The sequence below is a fragment of the Syngnathus typhle genome, linkage group LG16 (assembly GCF_033458585.1).
Source record: "Syngnathus typhle isolate RoL2023-S1 ecotype Sweden linkage group LG16, RoL_Styp_1.0, whole genome shotgun sequence".
Classification (NCBI taxonomy): Eukaryota; Metazoa; Chordata; class Actinopteri; order Syngnathiformes; family Syngnathidae; genus Syngnathus; species Syngnathus typhle.
The window spans coordinates 7,936,214-7,960,235 of NC_083753.1; the positions used below are offsets into that span (position 1 = coordinate 7,936,214).

Consider the following 24,022-nt stretch of genomic DNA (forward strand, 5'->3'; position numbering starts at 1 on the left):
TATATCCCATATAGCATTTGAAAACAAAGACCAGTTTAAAAGCACATTTAAAATATTTATTATCAGAACAATACAAACAATATAAAATGGCCAATGTACAATCAGCTGTACAGCTTAAGAACTTTTCAACACACGCGCACACAAAAACACGCATGACATAGCACATTTGCTGATGTGCAATTTGAGTAGAAAAAAAACATTCTTGAAACGAGAGAAAAACTCATTTGACCGTCAAAATTGAAATACATAGAAAACAAATGTCGTAGAAAAGCTCCAAAAATACTTTGTGCACAAAATGACACGTTATGTACATGTACAAAACGGTACGGCTTTGACGTAAGGCATAGACAGCTGCAAACTGGGGACACATCAATGGTCACATTTCTGGGGCTCATGCTGGACGACTGAAGGACCTGAACGGACAAAAATACACATTTACATTAGAAGAAAAAAAATCATACATTATTGCCTTCACTGAGAGTGTCCCAACTTTCGGAGTGTTTTCAAGTTACAACTCGTGACATTTGCTTTGAGTTGCGAGCAAATCTTTAGCCCATTCACAACTGCGGACAATTTAGAGTCTTCAATTAACCTACCATGCGTATTTTCGCTAAGTGTAGTACTCGGAGTAAACCCACGTAGGCAATGGGAGGGCATGCAAAGTCCATTGAGGGAGGCTGCAGCCCAGATTGGAGCTCATGACCTCTAAATCGCAAGGCGGGTAGGCTAAGCAGTCATCCACCGTGCCGCCATCAAAGAGCCATCCACTGAAATAACAGGAGACAAGGAAAGGGGGGGGGGGGTATGCTGAAGGTGACCCGAGCGGCTGCCGACAGCCATCGACCACTCGCACTCACCTGGGCTGTGCGGGCAAAGGGGTGACAAGCAGCTCAGGTTCTCCCGTAGCCAGCGCTGCCGATAGCCAATCATATTGGGGGACTGGATCACTTGTGATGTCCATCACATGTTTCTGGGCGGGACTAAATGTGTCTGCTGCGCTTAGTTGGGGGGGGAGGGGGGTCACATTTGGCAACATGGCCCCAGGATAATATTGTTTTTTTTCTTTACTTTTAAAGTGAGTGGAGGCATGCCTTAAGTGCTGCTATCAGATCATTTCTGATTTGGGTAAAGGAAATTAATTGGAAAAAATTTTTTTTTAGGTGCCAACCCCACTTCAGTGCTTCACCAGAAGAGCACCAGATGTACAACACTGACCTCCCCTATATTCATAAGATTAGCTTTTATGGAAAAAAGAAAAACAAGCCGAGAGCTTCAAGGAACGCTCACCTGGCTTGGAACCGACCAGCCGATGCTGGACCTTCTCCAAGTGGTGGATGTAATCAGTCAGGGATTTTTCTGGATCTTGAGACGTTGAGGCTTGAGTTGGAGTTGAGCAGGACCTGCATAAAAAAAAAAGTTTTGTTAAAAAAAAAAATCTTTGGTGCCGTTTCTATGTGAGGGCGGCAGACCTGTTGTGCAACCTGAAGGACGTTTTGCTGGGCGAGACGAAAGCAGACGCCGCATCTCTGTTCGGGGGGAACTCGGGATTCAAGCGAGGCTGCTGTTGCTCTCGTAAAACTTCGGCTTTCAACCCTAAAATGGATCCACAGAGTGAAACCCTGCCGACGCGCAAAATCCCCGAGTGGCATCGAAGGTGCGCATCAAAAGAGCCGACCTGGAGCGTGGACATGTGCGGTCGCACACACAGGAAAGCGTCTGATGGCTTTGTGCCACTTCCTGGTTAGGAACTTCATTCTGGCGAGAGATAATGTTTCGATTCAGTGCTACGAGTATTAGCGCAACCTAAATGCTTCCTCGGTTCCATCCGCACCTCGAGATGGCGATGACCACTCGCGCCGCCGACCGAAACCTTCCAAGGGGCTTCCGGCACGTGGTCGGCGGCGACGGTTGTACCCCCATGGTGGTGATCAGACACAGGGTGGCCCGCTCACACTCCTTGAATCCTCCGAGCAGCAACAGCAGGTAGCGTTTCTGGTACACCAGCGCTTTCCGGAAGCTCTCGGCGCGCAGGTAGCGCTCGTATAAACGCTGCACCTGGAAAAGGAACATTTGACAAATTGTTGTTTTGGGTGCTTTGCCGCCAACTTGTGGTGTCTACACGCAATTACAAAGCCTTTTTCATTTGCTCCATTGGAGAGCAACAATTCTTCAATTGTATGTCCACAATCTGATCTCAACAACAATATATTATTCTTTTAAAATACTGACAAAAATTCCCACTCTGGGAGAGTTTTACCCACTGACCTTGCTGGGAGCCATTTCGTTGACCGGTATGTTTTCACTCTCTGAGGCCATTTTAGCCAGCTCATTCTCGGCACGGTGTAGTTGGCGCTCCAGGTAGGAGACTTTATGTTTTAGGGCGCTCTTTTCTTGGCCTAGAGACGTCACGCTGCGTGTCAACTGGGCATTCTCGCTCAGGATCTTCTCCAGCTGGCTGGGTGAGGTAGTGGGCGCTCTCTATAGCGAGTAGGGAAACCTTTGATGAAACTTGTGCTCGTTCGAGACCAAAGCGATGCTCGGGGGTCTCGATTGTACCTGCTGACTGCGTTGTGAGGTTTGGCCGCCGGCGTCGCCGCGATCCAACCGGCGGCGTTCGCCGCTCAGTCCCGAGATCCTCTGAGCGGCCATGTCCCGCTCCTCTTTTTGGAGCTCGGCCAAAGTGCGTTGTAGCTCCTCCGTGTGTTTCCTGTCCTGCTGCCTCAGCGACTCCAGGTCGCGCTTCCACGAGAGCAAAACAGAAAGAAGGTCAACCTTTCGTGTACTGGTTGTCATAATCCATGGACTATGGACTTACCAGTTTGTTATTGGTCCTCTCCTGCCGTCTCTCCTTCTCCATCTGCTCCTGCCAGCCCTTTTGGCGCTCCTGCTCCCATTGCTCCTCACGTTCCGTCTGCTTGTCCTTCAGCAGTTGCAGCCTCTCCTTCAGTTCCGCGAGCTCCGCAACCTGCGCCTCCAAAGAGAGGTCGACCTTTCTTTTCTGCTCCCTCAAGGTTTCCTCCCGGCTCTTTTCCTCATCGAGTCTCCTCCTGCTCTCCAAGACCTCCGCTCTCAGTTTGTCCGCCGAGGCTGCGAGATCTTCCCCTCGCCTTCGCTCCTCCTCGAGCTGTGAGCGCAAGTCGGAGATGAACTTCCTGTCTCGGGCGGCGTCGGCTTCGCGTCTGCGGTTCACGTTGTCGATTTGTTTGGAGCAGCGGTCAAGCTCTTCGTCCAGCGTCCTTTGGGAGTCAGCCAGCTTGGAGCGGATTTCGACGAGGCGGGATTCCGATTGGCTCAGGAGGCGTTCCAGGCGGGCGTTCTCCTCGTGTAGGTCGGCCGAGTGCCGGCGCTCGTCTTCGAGCTTCTTTTGCAAGTCGTCCAAACGCTTCTCCAGCAAATCGCTGCGGGACTGCTCGATCTGGAGCTCGCGTCTCAGGTTGCTGCTCGCCACCTTCTCCTGCTCCACGAGACCCTGGAGGGCCAGCATCTCGGACCGCCGCTCCTCAGCGGCTGCTCGCATAACCTGGGAGAGGGCACGGGTTCTTTAGGTGAGTTTGGGAAATCACACAATGCCCCCCCTCGTCAAATCCCTACCTCTAATTTTTGCTCGACCTCATTCTCTTGACGCACGGTGAGAGCTCGTTCTTGCTCCAGCTGCTGCTTAAGCTCCAGGATGAGCGCTCGTTCCTTCGTCAAAGTCTGCTCGCACTCTTCTACAGTCAACCTGCGGGATCCATTTCAGAGCTTATATTCACACGAGGAACGTTTCGCATTTGTCATTAGGAATGCAAGAATATTTGACTTTATTTTACCTGAGTGTCTGTATTTTGTTCTTTTGCTCCTGCTGTGTCTCGTGTGCATATTTCAGCTGCTTCTGGCTCTCGTCCAGATCTGCCCTTGTTTGGGATTCTGACCGCGGCTGCTCCTTGTCAGCGCCGGCTCTGGTGTCAGTCTGGAGACGGAGGGGGAAAAGTGTGTCAAAAACACAGATGGCACGGCAAAAACACACACGTTAACAAACTCACATTTGTGCGCCTCTGTGCCATTCGGCAGAGCAGCTCACGCAGAGCGATCACCGTCTCCTGCAGGGCCCTCTTCTCCTCCTGCCAGCCCATCGGGGCGTCGCACGACGGCTTGTCCCCTTGGCCCAGTAAAGCGGGACGCTCTTGATCCTGGAGCTGCGAGAGCGAGTTGAATTCCGCCACGTATGATGGATGGAACGAGGACGAGGCCCGGCGCTGGGACAAGGTCAGTATTCTACAGCTTTCTTGGTACACTTTCCTTAACAGGGCCTGTTAAAAACATACATATATAGTCAACCCCAAATAGAATAAATAAAATTAAAAACTACCAAAATTAAATTAGATCTGCTGCATCATAACTGTTAATAAGTGATTTAAAAATAAATATTTGACAGTGCCAGGTCTACCTGAAGTTCCGGTGACAAGAGGTCATCGGAGAAGCTCATGCTGCCCGCAGCGCTATCGGTGTTAGCCGCGGGGTTCATGCCCCGGCAGCGGAGATACTCGACAAATTGTGCGTCCAGCCTCTCGGTCTGGTCCAGCTCCACTCGCAGCCTGGCGCCCAGTTCCGAGCTCATGTCTGAAGCAAAGTCTCCGTTAATGCTGCTCTTGGCATTGCAGATGGGGGCGATCACAACTACTCACTGCTGCCGTAGCCGTCGCTGGCCCATTCTGGTGCCGATATGGAAGAGGCGGAGCCGAGCGGTGACGGGGGTGCTGTTACGTCAAGTCCTTCCAAATCACACACCTAAAATGGATCCATACGCAAAGAAACGATTCCAAACAAATGTCTTCAAAAGTGAACGCGATCTTATTGCGAGCACATACTTTGTCTTCGCCGACCGAGTCCACGATGGAGAAGTTATCCGAGACGGAGAGCGATCGAGGGGAGTGGCTGCTCTGTGTGGTCAGGTCCGGGGTGATGGTCCTGGAGAGCGGTGGCTCCATCGCCACCACGGGGGATTTATTAACCCGAACGTGGTCCTGATCTAGCACGCTTAGCTCAGACAGACGAGAGCCCAGAGCGGACACGTGAAACTGTTCTTGGAAGAACTCTTCGGGGCGCTCCAGGTGCCGCAACACCTCCGGGGAGCTCAAGGAGGTGTTGTCACGGTAGAGCCTCACCACGTCTTCTAAGGCCCTCTGAGAAAGATCTGAAAGGTGGATTTGAGAAGGTCCTATTGGTTTTGACTCAAATAATAATGAAATGAAACAAGTGCTTGACCACGGAGGTTCATGGAGGACTCACCCCTGTACGAGTCTCTCTTGTATTGAACAAATGTGTCCGGTTGGCTGTGCTGCAGCTGGCTTTGCTGCAGCTGGCTTTGCTGAGGGACCAGCGTCTCCTCGTGTGTGTTCAGGTCTTCCCGTAGGCGTTCAAGCTCTTCTTTCAGCAGGCGGTTGTTATTTTCCAGGTCCGCTATGGCGCGGTCTTTGCTCTAACGATGGAATTTGAAAGGGAAATTTCAGGTTGAACATTTGGAAAATTTGAGAGTCAGTTTGTTACCTGTCTTTCTTGGTGTAGTTTTTCAGCCCTTTGAGTGGTGTTGCTTAAGTCCTGTTTCACGGTGGTCAACTCTTCTCTCAGGGCCTGATGCTCTGCCCCCAGTCTCGCCAGCTCCGTCTCGCTCAGCCTTAAGGCGGCATCGGCTTTAGCCAGAGTCTCCTCTGCATGGGTCTAGTGGAGAAGCAACCAATGACACACATGGGATTTATTTTTGTCCATAGCGCGACACGGACTCAGCTGGATCCCGGCACAAAGTAGTCCAACGTAATCCAAATGAGCTTTTTTGGCTGCCGAAAACCGCACGCAAGAGAACAGCTTGATAAACAAAAGCTAGCCCCGAATCTTTTATCTGCTTCCTCATTTCAATGTCACTTCCCCCGCGACGCTGCCCTGACGTGCCTTCCGCTATAACTAACTGCTACCAGATGTGCTCCCGCTGCTGCAGTACATTTTTTTTCTTTTTTTTCTTTTTTTTAAGTGCCAGCGAGGCATCCATGGATCCATAGATTGCCATACTGGCAAGAGAAATCATGAGCAATATTCTTTTAACAGCTGATCCCATCAACTTTAGCTCATATTTATATTATAATTGTCTGTCGTCACCATTTCGGTCATTAAGTACAAACTATATATCGTTGGCGTTACTCTTTCCATGACCTAAGGATACATCCGCATCCAATCATTAAATTTGATTAATGGTGTGGTTGATTATGTCTTGAAGCAAAATGGGGTGCAATACTTGGATGCGGCCAGTAGAGGCACTGTTGCTACTGTCTCAAATTACTAGCAATAATTGTAATGGGATTTTTTTTGTTGTGATGAATATAGACTCACCAGCACTTCCTTTTGGGCATCCTCTTGATGAGTCTGCTTTTCTAGAAGCTGAGAAGTGAGCTCGTCAACGCGGGCCCTCAGCGCAGCGGCTTCTTGTCCAAGCCTTTCAATTTCCTCCTGGAGCTGCCCCTGCTTCCTCCTGAGCGTCTCCCTTTCATCCAAAAGCTCCGCCTTGACAGTCTCGAGCGCGTCCGCCCTCGCCTGCTCCTCGGCGACGGCCTCGTCTCTCTCCGCCACTTCGGCTCGCAGCCTCTGGACTTGTGCTTCCAGAGTCAGGCTGTCCTTCTTCATTTCCCGGTCTTTGTTCTTTAAAGCCTCGATTTCTCTCACGAGGTCTTGAGACTTCTGTTGAAGTTGAGTGACCAGAGAGCTGAGGTGGTCTCTCTCTTTTTGCACGGCGTCCACTTGCTGTGCCTGTTTTCTGAAAGCGTTCCTCTCCTCCTCGACGCCCACCAGCTCGGCCTCCTTGAGAGCGAGGAGGCCTCGGACCTCGTCCGCTTTCTCCCTCTCCGCCGTCAGCCGTTTGCCAAACTCTTCGCCGTGCCCTCTGTACTCTTCCTCCTGGGTTAGCAGCAAACGCTCCAGGGCCTCCTTCTCAGCCGCCGCCGTCTCCAGCTGACTCTGAAGCGCTTTCAGGCGGGTGCGGAGAGGCCGAGTCGACGCCGAGTGACTCAAGCCGAGTTCGTGCTTCAGGCTGCTGGGCCCGACTCGAGGCTCAGGGCTTGGGGCCGGCGAGGGGTTGATGCTGTCGCCGTCCTGCGAGTCGCTCACTTCGCACACGTTGGGCCCGAGCCTGGAGAGCTCGGCCTGCAGCGTGCTGATGACCTCGTGGAGGCGCTCTTCTTCTTCGCCCCTGTCCTGGCGCAACCTGGCAATTTCTGACTGGAGATGCTCCACTTGCGAGCTGAGGTCGTGGAGCTCCACCTCCAGATCCTTTTGAGAAAGCAATTTTTTTTTTCTTTTCGGTAATTGTGTCACGTACCAAACCTTTTGGTGGAAACCAGGCTTTATCGAGTGTCGTTCGAACCTTATTGTTGGTATTCTCCAGCTCCTGTTCCAGCTTTTGAATCTCGTTATTGAGGTGGTCAATCTCCTGGTTCTTCTCGTGCAGTAGAGCAGAGGGGAGGGTCTCCACTTTGGCCTCGTCCACCGGTCTTTGTACCTCTTTTTCCTCTGCCAGAATACTAAGGGAAGACACTTTTTCCTGAGAAGAAAAACACAAGGCAGCTGTTAGATGAGCACAACGTAAAAATACCTGTCGATTGAGACGAGGCTACCTCGAGGGCATCTATCTGCTTCTGCAGCTCGTGAACGTGTGCTGCGTTGTCGCTGGTGAGTCGCTCCAGTTGGAGCGTGAGATGTTTCAGCTCTGTTTCCTTGATGCTTAGGTCGCCCTGCACGCTCTCCAGTTGGCCCAGTAGAACGTTCACCTTCCGAAAAACAGCAAGGTGAAAAGACTCGAAATTCTTACACGATCCACATAACCGTGAACGGAAGACAAAATGCGCCGTACCTCTTGTTCCTTGCTCTGTAGGCTTTGCTGTACCACGTCCAAGGCATCCCTGAGCTCCTGCGTGGGTTCTCGCGTGTTGTCATGGTAACAGTGTCTCGTCTCATCCAGTTTGGACTGCAGCGCTGAGATCTGAAGCCTGTTGGACAACTGTTGCTGTTCCAGGGCCTGCTTGTCCTAGCGAGGAAGAGTAGAAATTTACGGTGCGGGTCCAAGAGAGTTGCGAGCCAAAAGTTGAAGGAGCCAGCTTCTCTTACTTGCGTGAGCTCTTCTTCCCTCAACTTCGCCCGGTGAAGTTCTTGCTCCAGTTGCCCGACGGCTCTGTTACACTCTGTGCTACTGAGCAGGGCTTGCTCCAGCTCGCGAATCCTTGCCGCCATCTTTTCGATCTCCTCGTTGCGCTCGGCGAGCTCTCTCTGCGCCTGCTGGTTGGTTAGCGCCAAGGAGGCGTGGTCCTCCAGCTTGTCTTTGATGATGGCTTGCAGACTCTCCACCTTGGAATATGTCAAAGGGTTAATGACATGGCGTGATAAGGAAGCTTTAAGAGACGCAGCGATGGGATTGGTGAGCTGCGGTGGAACCTCCAAAGTCAGAAACTCCAAGCTCTTCTGTGATGCTTGATGATTTGAAATACCTTGATTGCTCAACCTAAAGTCTCACGAAATCTCCTAGCCTTTTTTCAGACATTGCATCTTTTATCCACAGCATGACTTTTGACTTTGGAGGTTCCACTGTATATGATTTGGAGCTAAAAAAAAAAAAGGAGGCATTTGGGATGAGCAGCATCTGGGAGAAAATGATGAAGCCATTCATTGGGAGGAGCGACATGGACGTGACGGAGCGTTTAGGCAAGGAGGAAGGCAAATGCATGCAACATGACTGACAAAAGGCGGCCACTACACACACACACAAAAAAAAAAAACTCGACGAAAGCGGAACGATAACGATGCAACAACGCACACCATGCATCAAATTGAGAGAAATACGCTCCGGTTGAAGTCCATACCTGCAGAACCAAGTCCTCAAACTACAGCAGTCCATTCAGCACAGGAATAAACACATGGCAAAAGTCAAGCTTTGTTTCAACACGCTTGCAAACACCAACAGGCTCGAGGTTAAGAGCTCCTTAACTAACTGCATCACTACACACACCTTCATGCACATTCTATTTTGGAGCTATCGGGTTTTGTTTTTTTCCATCCTTTAGTGAATTTGTTAAGACGAGCGAGTGAAATCACCTTGTGTCCTTTGACGTCGCCGCCGGCCGTCTGCCTGAGCTGACTCTCCAGCCGTCGGATCTCCTGTTGGAACTCGTCTCTCTCGTGCTCACGCTCCACGGCTTGTTCCTGTTTGACCAAAAATTAAATCCAAGTCTATTCCATGAAACCAAGCGTGGAAACAGAAATATTTCTCCTTTTACCTCAATGAACTGCCGATCGTGCTTGAGTTGTTTCTCCAGCGCTTGCACCTGCTGGTCGAGGTCTTCGGCGCGGTTCTTGTGGTGCAATTCCTTCTCCAGGCCCTTGGTCTCCTGCTCCTCCAGCTCCCTCTCCAGAGTCCGCAAGCGCTGTGACAGAGAGCTGTGGTCCTTCTCGGCCTGCCGCTGTAGGTCCAGACGCTCCCGGGTCAAACGCTCCGTCTCTGCCAGCAGACCTTTGGGGGTGGAAGATGGTGGAACAGTCAAGTAGAAGGTTTCCAAAATCTCCCCAGCTTAACCTTTCCATGGATTTTCTTTCCACCATAAATTTCCAGGAAGCGTTTAAGGAACGGGGGAAAAAGAGAACACTTCACTCCAAGAGCCTCTGTCACAAACGGGCGAACTGGCAATGATGGCGTTATGAAAGCAGACCAAAAAAAAAAAAAAACACAGCACACAGCCTCCCCACTGCAAACATACTCTGACCCACAAACCGGCAGCGGGATCTAAATTGAACCAACGGCCTGGAGGAGAGAAGACACATCTGAGCGCGCCCGTTACGTAAGCTTACTCACTGAACAGGACATTTGAAGATTTTACGGTTTGTCGCTCAACCCACCTCTTTCCCTCTCCCCGAGGTCGGCGGAGAGATGCTCCTTTTGCCGCAAGATTGCGGCGTGCTCCTCGCTCAGCTCCTGGTGTTTGGCTCGCAGGTTTTCCAGCTCGGCGCAGAATCCCTCCGTCTGCTGAGTTTTCCTTCGGAGGTCCTCCAGCTCCTGCGCTAAGCGCTCCTCCTGCGCTTCCTTCTGCAGGAAGGCCTCCTCCAGAGCCGCCTTGTCGGCCACATAACCCTCCAGGAGACCTGCGTGTATCATGATGGGTGAATTATTTCAAAAGGGAGGCAGGCCAGTGCTTCGAACAAGACAAGACCCGCCGCTCACCCTCAGCCTTGTGGAGTTCCAGCTCCAGTTGACTCTTCAACTTCACTTCCTGCTCAACCTGCATCAACAAGAGATTGTGCTGCTCGAAGAGTCGGGCCGAATCCTCCTGGCTTTGGGCGAACCTCTCCTCCAGAGACAAGTGGACGTTATGTGTCTGCTCCAGCTGCAGTTAGGGGAAGGTTTGAACCTGGGTTAGTAGTATTTGCCAACCGAGGGAGCTCATCAGTACAGCACTAATATTAGTCGTTATTCACAGCGGATAAAGAATATACAATAACGATTGTTACTATATATCACAGTGAAAGGCTTTTCCATCTGGAATCTTAGGAAATCCAATCAAGTGTACAGTACCTGTGTATTGGCCTGGTTGAGCAGCTCCAGGAGCATATCGACTGTTTGGCGTAGTCGGTCGGAGGCATTCATGGCCGCTTCCTCTCCTCCAGGATTAATGTGCGTGTCCGAAACCAGCAGACTCTCCCAGAGTTGGTGTGTCAACTCCAACTCCTCGGCTTGAGACTCATCGGCAACCAGAATGCCTTTTGAAAGAAGCAAGACTGTTAACTGATTGGTCAAATCCGCTGAAGTGCTTGCTGTCAAGCCCACATGCTGGGGCAAAAAAAAAAAAAAAAAAGACTGACCTGATTCTTGTGCTTCACTATTCCCTAATGGGCTCCTCTGGTGGGTGACTTCCCCAGACACGTTGCTTCGGGTGTTAATCTTTTTGCCAATCAGCTCTTCGGTAGCAACGGTACTACGAAGCATTTCAATCAGCGCTTTCTTCAGCTTGTCGTTGTCCTGGTGCAGCTTACGTCTACATGAGACAAATGAAGGCGGGAAAAAATGACTGCCACGCACGCACACAAAAAAAAAAAACTCTCAGAAGAAAAATCAGAGACGATACAAACCTCTCTTCTTTGGCGGTCTGCAAGTCATGGGTGAGCATTTTGAGAAGGTTGCCTCCCTCCTGACTCTCACGCTCCCGTCTTTGGAGGAGAGTGTCCAGTGTCTCCATCTCGGCACGCTTGCCTTCCAACTCTCCTCGCAGGCAGCCGATCTCCGCTTGCAACTGGGAGGAAAAAACTGACTTGTCAATTCTATTGAATGACTAAACTTTTAAAAATCCACATCGAGTGCAATCCGCCTTTAAAAAAAAAAAAAAAAGTTTGTCCAACTTTGGGACTCGCTCATTAGATTTCTTTTACCTTGCTTATTTCCCTATCTGCCAGCACCACAACCAACAGAACTTCCCTCCCCCTCCTACTTCCCATTAAAAACGCTTCACGCAGCCACCTGCATCAACCAAACAATGGCATCACCCGGGCAACAGAACACTCCCGGCCCCGCTGCTCTTTGCTGACCTCATGATAGAGACGCTTGAGTGCACATGTTAATATCTTACCATCAAACAACCAAGTACCAGGTGCTATGACAACAACAAAAGGCTATGCAAACACTCACTTCCCATTTGCAGCACAAATACAGAGCTCAAGAAAAATATTTTGGGGGGCAAAATGTTTCACGCTGTATTTTCTTTTTTATAGTTTGACAGGCACTGTGACTTATACTCAGGCGCGTTCCCTAATCGTGTCAACTTTGTGAATTAGCGCCACCTTCTTTCCACCGACGATAATGCACCAAAAGTATCTCCCGAAAAAAAAAAGGGTAAAAGAATGAAAGTTTAAAAAATACTTTCTTTCGGCTCCGAAAAGATTTGACCCTTCTTGCATGTGCGTGTGAAGAGTACCTGGGCCACCACGGCGTCAAGCTGCTGCAGTTTTGCGGTGAGCTGACTCATTTTGCCGGTGTAGTTGCGCTCCTTCTCTTCCTGTTCCGCCAATGCCCGACGCAGGTCCTCAAGCTCCGCCTCCTTCTCAGCCTTGAAAGAAATAGCGATGCATGAAGTGTGGGGAGGGGGTGAAAAAAGGAATGCCGATGGCATCTGCTTGTTGTTGTTTGCTGGCTGAAAGTGAAAAAGAAGATCGCATTCGTCCTACAAACCTTGCGCATCAGCGGATAAAAAGCTTACATCCATCCCCCTTAGCAACTGTTCAGATGGCAGCGATGAAAAAACACGCATGTACCGAAGCACATGCAGACAGACGGACAAGCGTGCTGCCTCTCGTATAGGACGGCGGGATTAAACGGAAACCGGGTTTAAAAAAGCTCCACTAGGAAGGAGTCCAATCGCGGGGAGAAAAAAAAAGAAAAACTAAACCTTCAGATGAACTAGTGCATGTGGAGATTAGAGGAGCAATGTAGCAAACACACGAGAGCATGAAATAATCCAGAGATTACATAATGTTGGCCCAAACGAACACGCTTGGATAGATAGCGAAACTATTAGACGTACACAACGTCTCCCGCATATTTTCCCTTTTGGCAATTGTGGATTCTTTTTTTAGCCGATCCTCATTTAAAGAGAAAAAACGATTTGCTGTTTTTCTGATCCAACTATTGGAGTGAGTTGAGGACCTTCATGACGCACTCTAGTGTCTAGAATCACAGCCATTGTAAGCACCAAGTCAGCAAAACCAGGTTTCACCTTCTGGTGCTGAATCTCCTCTTGCAACCTCTCCCTGGATTGGACTTTGAGGATCTCCGCCTCCTCCAAGAAGTGCTGTCGTTGCCTCGACGACGACTCTTCGAGCTCCCGACGACATGCCTCCAGTTCCCGTGCCGAGGCTCCTTTAAGCTCCTGTGGTTTCACAGAAATGTCAAAGCCTCTCCTCTAATGGGCTAGTGTGCGTAGAACTTTTACACACGACAAACACACCTGAAGCTGGAGTTGGTGCAGTTGAAGGAGTTGTTCTTTCTCAGCGGCGTACGCCTGCGTGAGCTCCTCAAGAGCAGTGCCGTGTTGCTCCTCAAGTTCCAGAACCTGACAAAATAATTTGCTGTTCAGTATAAAGTCTAGAGAACATCCTGAAGCACTTTTGTGACATTTCTGTATGTTGATAACAATGTGATTGATATATTATTAGCTACATCGCTGGGATGATCATACCTGCGTCTTCAGGCCAGTCAGAGCTTTGCAGTGTTCAGTGTCCAAGGACTCTTTTTGAGCCGCCAGTTCAGTCTGTAAAAGGGAAAGCAAACTTCTATTAAATTAAAAATATCAAACGCAAAATAACGATTGCGTTATTGTAATATTTCGCGATTCCCATCAATTCATTGTTCACCTGGTGAGCGTGGCTGAGCTCGGCCGCCATGGCCCTGAACTTGTCCACGTGTATCTGAGCCAGCTCCTTTCGCAGTTCCTCTCTGAGAGCCTCCTGCTCGGCGGCGTGACGCTCCATCTCGCGCCGGTGCTCCGCCTTTTGACCGCTGAGGTCCTGAAGATGCCTCTGCTCCAGTTGCACCATTTCATCACGCAGTGCCTGATATTCCAAAACAAGGATTAGAATTTTTTTTTTTCCCGATCTGAGGTCCTACAACCGTGTGCTCTTACGTGTACTTCCTTAAGGTACGTTGCTTCCAGGGTGTCCATGTTACTGAGCATCCTCTTCTCCATTTCATCCGTCTCCTCCTGGTGTTTGCGAGCCAGCTCGGCTTCTCGAGCCTCCAACTGAGCCCGACCGGTTTCTTGAAACATGACCTCAAGGGCTTCCAGGTCCTCCTTGCGCTTGGAATTGAGCGCCGCTTCCAAAGCAACAATCTGGGCTTTGTGCTCTGACTGCAGTTGGGAAATGACGGCGGCGAGCTGCTCCCCGTGCCTGGCGCTGAGCGAGTCCACTTGCTCTTTGTGTTTGGCGTGGAGAGTCTCCGTCTCTTTGGAGTGTTTGTCTGCGAGGGCCGCTCGCTCCTGTTCCAGCTTGGCGTGATGTTTGTTGCGCAGCTCCGCCATAGAGATTTCATTCTTCTGAGCCAAACACTGCTCCAACACCACTTTTTCTTCCTCAAATCTGAATTTAATTAAATTTTATTTAATTTTAGGCCCTGGGCCAAAATGATCAAGCAATATTATCATAATAAATGGTAAAATGTTTCTCACCGGTCCTGGGCTTGCTTCAGTCGCTCCTCCGCCTGCTGCTGGAGAAGAAGCGTCAGCTCTTTCATTTCCTTTGCCGTGCTGTTCTTCTCATGTTGGAGCTCCACAAGAATCTGGGGGCCTACGGGCACAAGCGGCGGAATTATGACCCCAACGACCATCACGTCACTGTTAGCGGCGCCGAGTAATCTTACACTCGCTCTCCGTGGACTTTTCCTTCTCGGCGAGCGCTTTTTCCAAGCGTGTCTTCTTCTCTTCCATCTCAGTCTGGATGGCAGCCAGTTCTTCTTGGTGCAGGTCTCTCATCCTCCTCATTTCCTCCTGGCCTTGTTGCGCCAGAGCGTCTTTGAGGCTGACACGCTCCTTGTCGAGATCCCTTTTCAGCTGCGGCAGACACTTCGATTTAGCTTCCGTATGATCGATGAATGTTCAGAATTGTTCTCGTACCTTTTCATTCATCTGATGCAACTCGCCGTTGCGTTGGTTCACGTCAGCCAGCGTGCTCTCCAAAGTGTGGATGAAGGTCAAATTGGTGTGCAGCTCCTCGATGCAGCACCATAGACGCAGTTCAACCTCCACCTGATTAAAATGAGCCTATTGTGTCAAACGGCGGCCATTTTCGACATATTTAGTTCTGATCCTCTCACCTCGACTTGTCTCGCCAGCTCCATGTGGACACGAGTGATATCTGCAAGAGACGGGTTACGGGTGAATTTTGGCCTGCCAACTGCTACATGAATATTTGGATCAAAAAAAAAAATAAGGACCTTGTAAGTGACGGTCAGAAAGTTTGGCTCGGAGCTGCTCCAGCTCCAGCGAATGGCGAGTCTTCATCTCCTGCAGTTCGCTGTAGTAACGTTCGGCGAGATCTGAACGCACCTAAATGAGCACGCAGAGAAAAGTCGGATTCTCATGTGGGCCGGGTTAAGAGTGAAAGATGGGAAAGACGTGACTTACCTGGTGCAGTTCTTCCTTAAAGGATGATTGTAGGTCACTGAGGTCCATTTTATGTTTGTCCTCCAGTTGAGTGTCAAACATTTTCTGGATATGACAATGAGACATTTTCGATGCATTCAAAGACTTGAGTCAAATTTACAGCACCATGGCAGATGCTCAAATACTTTTTTTCAACTTGAAAAAACACCAAATCAAGTAACTTGTACTAAATCATAAATCCGGATGGGAGGCGCAGGTATTTTCCTCTCCACTTGGGGGCAGCATACTCACATTCTACGCTGCATTCTGAATTCCACTGCAATTCGAGTTTGCTCACCTTTTGTTTGTCCTCTTCAAAGCTGGTGTCACGTTGCACGTGGTCCGTTTCCTCTTGAGATATGAAGCTGGAGGAAATATTTCATGTGAGTATTTTAGGAGATTCGTTGAGGTGGCTTTGCTGGTTTACCTGCAGCTCGTGGTTTTGAGCACAGACTCTTCCAAAGCACTTTCCACCAGTTTCAGCTGGAGCAGAGCAATCTCCTCGCGGTAGCTCTCCTCAGACACTTGCAACCGCTGCTCAAAATACCTGAAGGTAGGGGTGAGGGGCAAAGTTGTGACACCCTACCACTGTGATGAAATATTAATTTTGGTGTATACCTCCTCAGGCTTTCAAGCTCCGCCTCATTCTGCTCTTTGATTTCACGCTTTTGTTGGTTGAATTCGGCTTTGAGGCGCTCGATGTCGTCCACGCGGGACGAGCGAGCCAGCAGCTGCTCCTTCAGCTCTGAGGTAACAAAAACAAAAAAGGTCGATGCTTGGAGCGAAAAACATTCTCAGGTTCGTGATGTCGCATTTTATCAGTGAATTTGTAAAGCTCACCTCCGAGCTCTTGACGGCTGGCTCTCATGCTCTCCAGCTGAGTCCACAATTGACTGGCTTCCTGCTGTGAGCTCTTCCTGAGCAGATCTTTCTCCAACTGCAGCTGCGTCACCTGCTCGACAGAGACCAAAGCACGAGGGCTCGATTTGGAGTGGCCCAGCCGACTAGCACGAGAACATCCGACACCGGAGGAATAATATCTAAAGGATAATCTGACTGGTTGATTAGAAGGACTTAAAAGGAAGGTCAAAAATAAAATCATCAAATTTGGTCTGATGGTCACCTCTTGCTGCAGCTGCTGCATTTCCTCTAGGTGGCGCACTTGCTGCTCTCTCTCCTGAAGCAACACATTGTGGCTGGACATCAACTCCTCCAGAGAACCTGAGAGCCATTTAGAAAAAAAAATATGTTGAAATATTCAGAAAGTATTCAGAATAAGACATCAAGTGACATGATTTATTCAACATTTGCATCTACCCTTGGCTTTGATAAGAGCTTGGCTGGTGTGGGCGAGGGAGGCCTGCGATTCGGAAAGTTCTGACCTGAGAACCTGCAAGGAAAGCAGAAAATCAAATTTCCTAAATGGATACATATGGGAAAAACACATTCAGTGAAGTCTTTTGGACTGACGTTTATCTCTTTGGTCTGCTTCTCCTCCATGGAACCTTTCTCGTCAGCAAACTGCTGCTTTAAATCCTCTGAGGAAAAAAAAAAACACTTATGAAATAATTGATTTTAAATAATAATAATAATAATAATTGAAGCTGTCTGCACACAGCCACTCACCCAGGTCACGATGATGCAACTCACTCAGTTGGTGCCTCTGTGCTTCATTCTGCTCTCTGATGCGGTCCAGTTCCAACTGGTGCTGGTCCCGCAGGGACGCCTGAAGCTTTGAGAGAGCCGTCTCCTCGGAGACCACGAGCTGGGATGGTGGGTGGTGCGTCAAGCTCAGGCGCAAGGCTTCCAGCTCACGGCTTTTCTTGGCCTTGGCAAGGGAAAAAAAAAAGACAACAATGAGGTGCTGACAAACACGCCGTCATGTAAAAAAAAACAAAATCACTTCTTTACCTGTTCCTGTTCCATTTCAACTTGGTGTGCGGCTTCCAGACTCTCCGTCACCTCCAATGAAACTTGCGTCTTCAGCCGACTGAGCTCCTCATCGTGTTTCTCCTTCAGCTCCGACACTGTCCGCTCGTGCTCGCGTTCCGTCACCTGCGTCGGGAAGCGTTGAAGACGGTCGTGCACAAAAGCCTTCTAAAACTGTTCATTTTATTATTTACAATAAATTAATCAACCAATCATTGATTAATAAATGACTGGAATTTCAATAAAGCAATTTTGGAAAACCAAATTCGAAAATAAATGCTGAGTGGGCAGAATTAAAGTATGACCATACTTTGCCTCAAAGTAAATTTGACTACCTGCTTAATGAGGGTGATCTGTCGCTTCTGCTCCTGCTCCATGGCCGCTTTTTGTGCCAGCAGCTCACTTTCCATGCGGCTGTTCAACTCTGACATCTAGCAGTTATGCAGGAGGAGGGGGAAAGAAAAAAAAAAATATTTTTTTTTTTTTTTTTTTTAAAAACATTACAGAGCCGGAAGAAAAATCTCCTTAACAATGTTGGTTGTACCTCTTGTTGATGTTGATCCAGCAGGTTTGCCATCTCTTGTTGGTGGAACACCTGAAGCCTCTCCGTGGCCTCCTCCACAGCCGAGACCTGCCGCTCTATCAAAGCCTTCACCTCGTCCTCCCGCCCCTTTCTGAGCTCCTCAAGGATTTCCCTCACATCCTGAACTTCTTTGTCCTTCTCCCGTCTCTCATCCTCCCATTTCTCTTTCTCTTCAGAAAACTGTAGAAAAGAGGTGGGGGTGTAAATGTTTTATTTTTTTGTGTGATTGGTGTATAACTCACCTCTGCATCCTTGACTTGTAGCAAGTTCTCAAAGTGTTCAAGTTCCTCCCTGAGAACCTGTTCCATCTTCTTCATTTGTTCAACCATCTCCTCTTCTTTGCTCTGGTACCTGCCTTTCTCCTGCTTTGCCAGAGCTTGGGCCTCCTCCAGGTTGACCATCTCTGCTTCCAGTTCACTCCTGCGATTCTCAGCATTTTGCAAATGGCTGCACTTCTTCTCCAATTCTACCTGCAGGCTTTTGACCTCCATTTGGACATCTAGTAGCTGGGCACGAGTGCTTTGGAGCTCCTCCGCTGTTAGGTCCATTACCGAGGTTCTTTCATCCAGCAGAGCAGAAGTGCTTTGATACATTCTTTTTGTCTCCTCCAGCTCCGATACAACTTTGTCATAATTTTCCTTGGAGGGGAAAAGGGAACAGTTGATGGCATCATTTCAGCAGTAATCATGTTCTCTTCATCTAAATCTTTTTTTCCCCAAAGGTACCTGCAGTGTTTGCAGACGGTTGTCAGCATGTAAAGTACCATCAGCAGTCTGTTTAATCTTCTGTAGAGACGCTTCCAGCATCTCCTGCTGGTGTTGCTGCAACAGGATCAGCGTCTCGTTCCCCTCAGTTAGCTTCTCAGACGCTTCATCCTCCTCTACCGAAGAGACCAGCGGGGACGTTTCCTCCGATAAGGCGGCTGGGTTGTTCTTAAGGCCATCTTGACTTCTCAGGTCCAACTCCTCCTCGGCGCAAATCCTTCGCTCCTTCTCTTCTTCGAGCTCTCGGAGGGCTTCCATGAGCTCCTCGGTAACTTGAGCCCACCTGGACAAAGATGGCGTTAGCTGTGCGCTTGCTCCAAATGACAGAGTAAAAACATTTTGAATCGTTGACAACTTGAGTCTGTACCTGTTCCTAACCTCCTCCACCTCTTCTGCGGTCTTGCACACTTCATCTCGCATCACGTTTAGTTCGCGGTCCTTCGTGGACAGCTCCTGACGCAGCTCCCTGCACTGCTGATTCAGCAGTTCTTTCGTGAGGTCCGTCTCGCCGCTCGTCCCCGCTGGCTCGAAAACGGAGTCGTTGAGCCATAAGGCGTTGGAACTTTCAGACGCACGAACGAAGGGGGAGTCGTCGTGAACGTCCGAGTCCTCTTTGGGAGCACAGTTGGAGATGGATAGCAGAGGTTGCTCGCAGAAAAGGTCGCTGTTCAGCTCAAAGCTGTAAAGGGGAGGTGCAATTTTATCGAAAATAAAATGGGGAGGTTGACACAGCAAAAGCACAGGAGAACAAAAGTGATCAAACCTTTGGTCTGAAGAGATATCCAGCTGAGCGCAAGGCCCGACATGAACCTGTGAAGACGATGCAAAGTAGCGCTCCATCAGAATGTCCCCAGAAGACGACACATTCAAGCTGTCTTCAACCGGCCCAATTTCGCCGTTGCTTTTGTTGATGCCGGCGACCTCAGAATAACCAAAACCAGCTTTGGCCTGATTCTGAAGGTTCTTGGAAGCTTTCAGTCCCGTGACTTCTTTGGCGCTCTCCTCCAACAGCCGGTTGATCTTCTCCAGCTCTACTCTGTGCTCCTCTTCCAACTTCCTCACAGCTTCCTCCTGTTTCAGTCGCTCGTCCTCAACGTTTTGGAGACGGCGGGTGAACACCTCCTTCTCCTCGAGGTAATGAGTCCGGACTTCGCTCAGCTGGCTGAGCACGTGTTGGTGATTCTCCTTCTCTTTTTCCAGCTCGGAACACAGGCGTAGGCAGTTGTCCTTCTCCTCTCGTAGCTTAGCCCTCAGCTCGGACAGGACGTTGTCCGTCTCCGTCTCGCTGTCGGTGCCCAAGCCCTCGGCGCCGGTTCGGGCACCACTTCCCGACCGCTCACTCGATGCCTCTTCCGTGCTGAGGTCCTCATTTTGGGAGGTGGGCATCCACTGCTGTTTAGCCGCATCCCAGATGTCTGCTCCGGGCTGATTTTTAAGGCGTTGAAAGCCCACGCTGGTCTGCGTCACACAATATTTACAGATTGAAGTTTAGCTTCCACTTCTAAACCGTCTTCCCCATCCAGACCTGTTGGAGCTGTTTCTGTAGGTCCTGGATCTGGCCGGCGAGGGACTGCACCTCCAGCTGGACCTCGTCTCGACTGGCCAGCGCCTCCTGCAGTTTAGAGCTGAGCTTGGCGATGATTTCGTTGCGCTTCTCCACGGCCTGCTTTAACTGCTGCAAAGAAATAATGTGGAATTTGGAACCCGGTGGGACAAAGAGCCTCGATGGTGCGTACCTGCAACTGTTCTTGACTGGTGAGCGCAAGCAGCTCGTCATCTCTCAGTTCACCGACGGGTGAAATGTTCGCCGCCGTGGTGAGAAGCTCGGCTTTCTGTCGGTGAACCTCGGCGTTTTGGGGCTTCGGCGTATCCTACGGACGCGGGCATTAAAGGTTAAACAAGTTCAAACATTGCTTTGCATTTAAACTCTTGCAAAAGACACTTGCTTGTTGTCTTGAAAAGGGGAGAAAAAAAAAGAAAAGGGGGGTCTGTAAATGTCAGTTAATCCGGGCCAGGTTGCCATGACAACACGGCTCGCAGGCAACATGATGGTTAGTGACCCATTTCTGTAATATATGTTCGCAGAGCCGAGCGGAGAGCAGGGTTACCGGGTTACTCGTTAAAGCGAGCGATGAGAATACAAATCACGCCGACACACGTTTGAGCCATCGCGTCGTCGCCCACCGCAAAGGCAAATTGGGATAATGGAGCGTTTTGAAAAATAGCACAGCTTCATACATAGTAATGACGACTATTTATGTAGCGCCTTGGAAAATGTGGTTGGAAAGTGAAATCAAGAAAAATGATCAAATAAGACACCTTTAGTTTTAAACCTCAACTTTGGTGCAACCTGAGCGAGACTGCGGGCTGGGTCAAAGTTCACCAGACCCATGTGCTTTAAAAGTACCCAGGCTTCCGAGATTTATCCCACGGGGTGTCTACCCGCCAGTTCTTGTGTCTGTTTGACTCGGAAGATGCTGCAGTTGGAAGCCTACCTCGCGTACGGAGTTCTCATCCGGCTCGCTGTGATTTGCTGGCGGCGCCGGCAGCACTATGTGGGAGTCTTGCGTCGCACCGTCATCCTGCGCGACAGGCGGGCCCGTCCTCTTCGACGCCTTTTCCGCACCGTTGCTCTTCGCCCGCTTCTGTCGGAAGCTAGCAAGCTACGCAGGAAAGACAGCGAGAGGTAGATGGACACGTAGGTCAGCACCGCTGAGCACCACCACACCAGTAGCATGGTGGACTTTATATAAAAAATAAAAATAAAATAGTAATAATAAAAAAAAAAAATTTAAATAAAAAGTCAAGAAAAAGACTAAGAGTCACAAAAAGTGTGCACCGTTGATCATCCCCATTCTGGTGAATCGATTCGGTACAATAAAAAGTCAAAGAAATTCCAAACTTGAGCTTCGAGGAGGCCACCCGTGCAAAATCAGACCTTGTTCATTTTTGAACATGTACCATCCACTTAATGATGCTTCTCTGTCCCGTCATTTTTAAGCAGCTTAAACCAGACTACAGTCGTTCAGATTGTGAAGCCCCCTCGTGACCACCGTTTGGTAGATGCCCGGCGGCAGATTCTCCTGCCACTCCTTCATCATGATGTGAGCACCGCACTAAGCCGAGGGACGCGCAAACTCTGAATAAGGGATGGTATGAGTCTAGACGGAGGAAAACAAGGCGGCGCATCGGGACTATTCATACGGAGAGGAGGAGACAAAGCAGAGCGTGTGTGTGCGTGTGTGTGTGTGCGCGCAACAGAGCGTTCAATTCGATTCAAGACGACATGGCCTTGGGAGAGCTACTTGTTGCTCTATGCGAGGAGTCACACGCATGCGCATGTTGGGTTCAGCGCCATCAGTTACGACTGCCATCACGTCATATACACTAACTCGGGCTCAGCTAATGTAATTGGTGATTAGTGCAATGAATCAAAGCAAAAGGAAAGTCGATTTATGAGACAGTCTCGCAATGATTTTAATTCTGCACGTGTGGTTTGACAGCTACAGGGTGAAGATGCAGCTTGATATAAGAGCTCAGTGGACAAGTGGTAGAGTGTCCGCCCTGAAACTGGAAGGTTGTGGGTTCAAACCCCCAAAGACTATAAAAATTCTTCCCTGCTCGGCGTTCAGTGTAAGGGGTTGGAATTGGAGCTCCCCTCTCCCCCAGGGGATGGAGCAAAATCACACGGGGATGGGAGGAAAGGAAGAAGACAAATTTTAACACACCCAGATGTGTGTGTGACGATCATTGGGACTTTAACGACATTACGGAACAGACCATGTTTTTTTTTTTTAATCTGAAAATAGCATTTTCAAGAATCTTTTTCACTGCCTCTGTTTGAACATAGCACAAATAATTACAGTGACAGTCACAGTAGAAGTGCTGAAATATAGCCCAAGGCCACTCGCATGTGACTAAACAGCAGTTGAGTGTCTAGTTGCAATTTTGTCATCAACAAAAGCCTGCTGACATTACAGTGTGTGCAAACAGAACTGAAATATTAAAAATTGCAAATCAATTGAAGCAACAGCAATGACTATAGAAACACCATTCATGAGATTGACCACACCTCCTTGCACAAGAGTGGCAGTGAAATGTTTCAGCGGGGAAAGGCACACCACCCTGATTGACCACCCACAAGAGTCTTGAATCCATAAGAATAATTCAAAGTAATGTCATCTCATCTTCGTCCTTACTTACCGACTGCTTTCGTGGCATGTTAGAGGAGTTCTGCATGAATAGAGAATATCGCAAGATGAAATATGTATTGTACTTGACAAGCAGCATGGAGCTGTTATAAAGAGTCAAACCTATTGTGGTCACCATACAAAAATTCAGAGTCATCCTATTTTCATTTGAATATCACATTTCTGCGACCCAAAACCATAAAGGCAAAAGTGGTTCGATATCGTGGCCCCAACATGTTGACCCCTGACAATGACGAAACCCAGTAACTATTGTTATAAATGATTCCACAAGAGCAGTTATTAATGTTTTATTATTATTTGACTACCTGCTTCTACCTAAATGCAGTAAAAGAAACTGTTTATCTACATTCCTTCTTGATATGTGTAACAAAAACTGATGATTCTGATGCCTGAACATTTTTTTTTCTGAAAGCAAAAGAACTGGGCCGATTTGAAAAGTTGGGTGTTATTGTTATCACGATTGCACAAACCCGCGTTTTCAGCGCGCCAAATGAGTTTACGTCGCAATTGTATCATTGCCTCTCACACGCGGCCAGGAGAATGTGAGACGTACAATGGCGAATAGTTGGCAAAGTGGTGTGAATTCAGCGTAGCCAAGCAATGAGTAATATAAATCTGTGACAAAAGAGTTGGCTAACGTGCTAGCATCCAAACACTAGCCTGTGCGCACGGTTAGCCCAGCCACCAACCTTAGCTCTTCCCGCCTCTAGTTTCTTCTGGCGTTCATCTTGGTCCATTTCCAGGCTAAGGCGGAAATATTAAAATGTAGGACAAACGTCCCGAGTTGACTGAAAAGCACAACTTTTATTTTTTCTGAGCATAAGTTAACATTAAGAAATCTTCAAGCTACCTTGAGACGGAAAACTGTCAAACGCTATTCAATATGGCCGCCAAGTAAATTTGTTTTTTCTGACCAAAAGAGCCAATCAGAATCGTCCTGTTCCGCCTCTTCGTCCAATGAGATTGTCGGTAAATATAGCACAACAGAAAAGAAACCGCCCACTGGTGGGAACGCCAAGCGAATGTGGAAACTTGATGACCAATCAAATCGCGGCCTGATGTTCCAATGCTTGACTATTTTGCCCCGAGAGCCAATCAGGACAGAACAATGTAATGTTATTGCAACATGCTCAAAAGAGAACGTAGTATAAGGTAAACAAAATTGTGCGACTGTCGAGTGAATTCAAAAGACGTTACCTATATATTTTACTGCATTTATCGAAGAAATGGAAAAAAAACTTCGCCCGAACAGGGACTTGAACCCTGGACCCTCAGATTAAAAGTCTGATGCTCTACCGACTGAGCTATCCGGGCTCTGGCGAATCAGGTGGAAATTATGTTTAT

At 49.0% G+C, this 24,022-nt stretch overlaps 1 protein-coding gene and 1 non-coding gene across 8 annotated transcripts; both read right to left on the reverse strand.

Annotated features, from left to right (window-relative positions):
• Positions 1 to 34: 34 nt before the first annotated feature.
• pcnt (pericentrin) lies at positions 35 to 23,567 on the reverse strand. Of its 7 annotated transcripts, none has more exons than XM_061300352.1 (63): positions 23,368 to 23,567; positions 22,671 to 22,700; positions 20,963 to 21,130; positions 20,204 to 20,338; positions 19,993 to 20,139; positions 19,231 to 19,925; positions 18,835 to 19,146; positions 18,429 to 18,750; positions 17,946 to 18,341; positions 17,665 to 17,883; positions 17,456 to 17,551; positions 17,103 to 17,246; positions 16,818 to 17,019; positions 16,662 to 16,729; positions 16,509 to 16,581; positions 16,315 to 16,412; positions 16,032 to 16,143; positions 15,810 to 15,936; positions 15,619 to 15,738; positions 15,490 to 15,556; positions 15,174 to 15,257; positions 14,984 to 15,095; positions 14,864 to 14,904; positions 14,664 to 14,795; positions 14,411 to 14,600; positions 14,220 to 14,337; positions 13,677 to 14,130; positions 13,408 to 13,605; positions 13,233 to 13,304; positions 13,002 to 13,106; positions 12,771 to 12,923; positions 11,973 to 12,104; positions 11,134 to 11,294; positions 10,867 to 11,039; positions 10,580 to 10,764; positions 10,229 to 10,391; positions 9,907 to 10,149; positions 9,291 to 9,523; positions 9,109 to 9,216; positions 8,877 to 8,897; positions 8,128 to 8,364; positions 7,874 to 8,047; positions 7,638 to 7,790; positions 7,388 to 7,564; positions 6,361 to 7,293; positions 5,527 to 5,697; positions 5,269 to 5,458; positions 4,848 to 5,173; positions 4,665 to 4,767; positions 4,427 to 4,599; positions 4,023 to 4,289; positions 3,810 to 3,949; positions 3,592 to 3,721; positions 2,816 to 3,520; positions 2,557 to 2,739; positions 2,266 to 2,478; positions 1,832 to 2,055; positions 1,676 to 1,755; positions 1,470 to 1,593; positions 1,288 to 1,400; positions 858 to 993; positions 597 to 767; positions 35 to 413 (listed from the first exon to the last, which is right to left on the reverse strand). In XM_061300352.1, the coding sequence occupies exons 1-62, from the start codon at positions 23,413 to 23,415 to the stop codon at positions 611 to 613; spliced, it is 11,766 nt and encodes a 3,921-aa protein (XP_061156336.1). In that variant the 5' UTR covers positions 23,416 to 23,567; the 3' UTR covers positions 35 to 413; positions 597 to 610. The 7 variants fall into 7 exon arrangements, with proteins under 7 accessions (XP_061156336.1, XP_061156337.1, XP_061156335.1 ...); XM_061300353.1 differs by having other exon boundaries at positions 639 to 767; positions 19,993 to 20,142; XM_061300351.1 differs by having other exon boundaries at positions 19,993 to 20,142.
• A 352-nt stretch (positions 23,568 to 23,919) lies between these two features.
• trnak-uuu (transfer RNA lysine (anticodon UUU)) lies at positions 23,920 to 23,992 on the reverse strand. The gene has a single exon. It is a non-coding gene; the product is annotated as a tRNA-Lys (tRNA).
• Between the last annotated feature and the right edge of the window lie 30 nt (positions 23,993 to 24,022).

What these genes read in the sequence shown, in the direction of transcription:
- pcnt (XM_061300351.1), bottom strand. Translation starts at nt 23,415, where the DNA reads ATGGACCAAGATGAACGCCAGAAGAAACTAGAGGCGGGAAGAGCTAAG. An exon ending in GTGGAGGAGGTTAGGAACAG is followed by an intron (nt 18,751 to 18,834) that starts GTACAGACTCAA and finishes ATCTTTGTCCAG; the next exon opens with GTGGGCTCAAGTTACCGAGG. An exon ending in CCTCGGGGAGAGGGAAAGAG is followed by an intron (nt 9,524 to 9,906) that starts GTGGGTTGAGCG and finishes CCACCCCCAAAG; the next exon opens with GTCTGCTGGCAGAGACGGAG.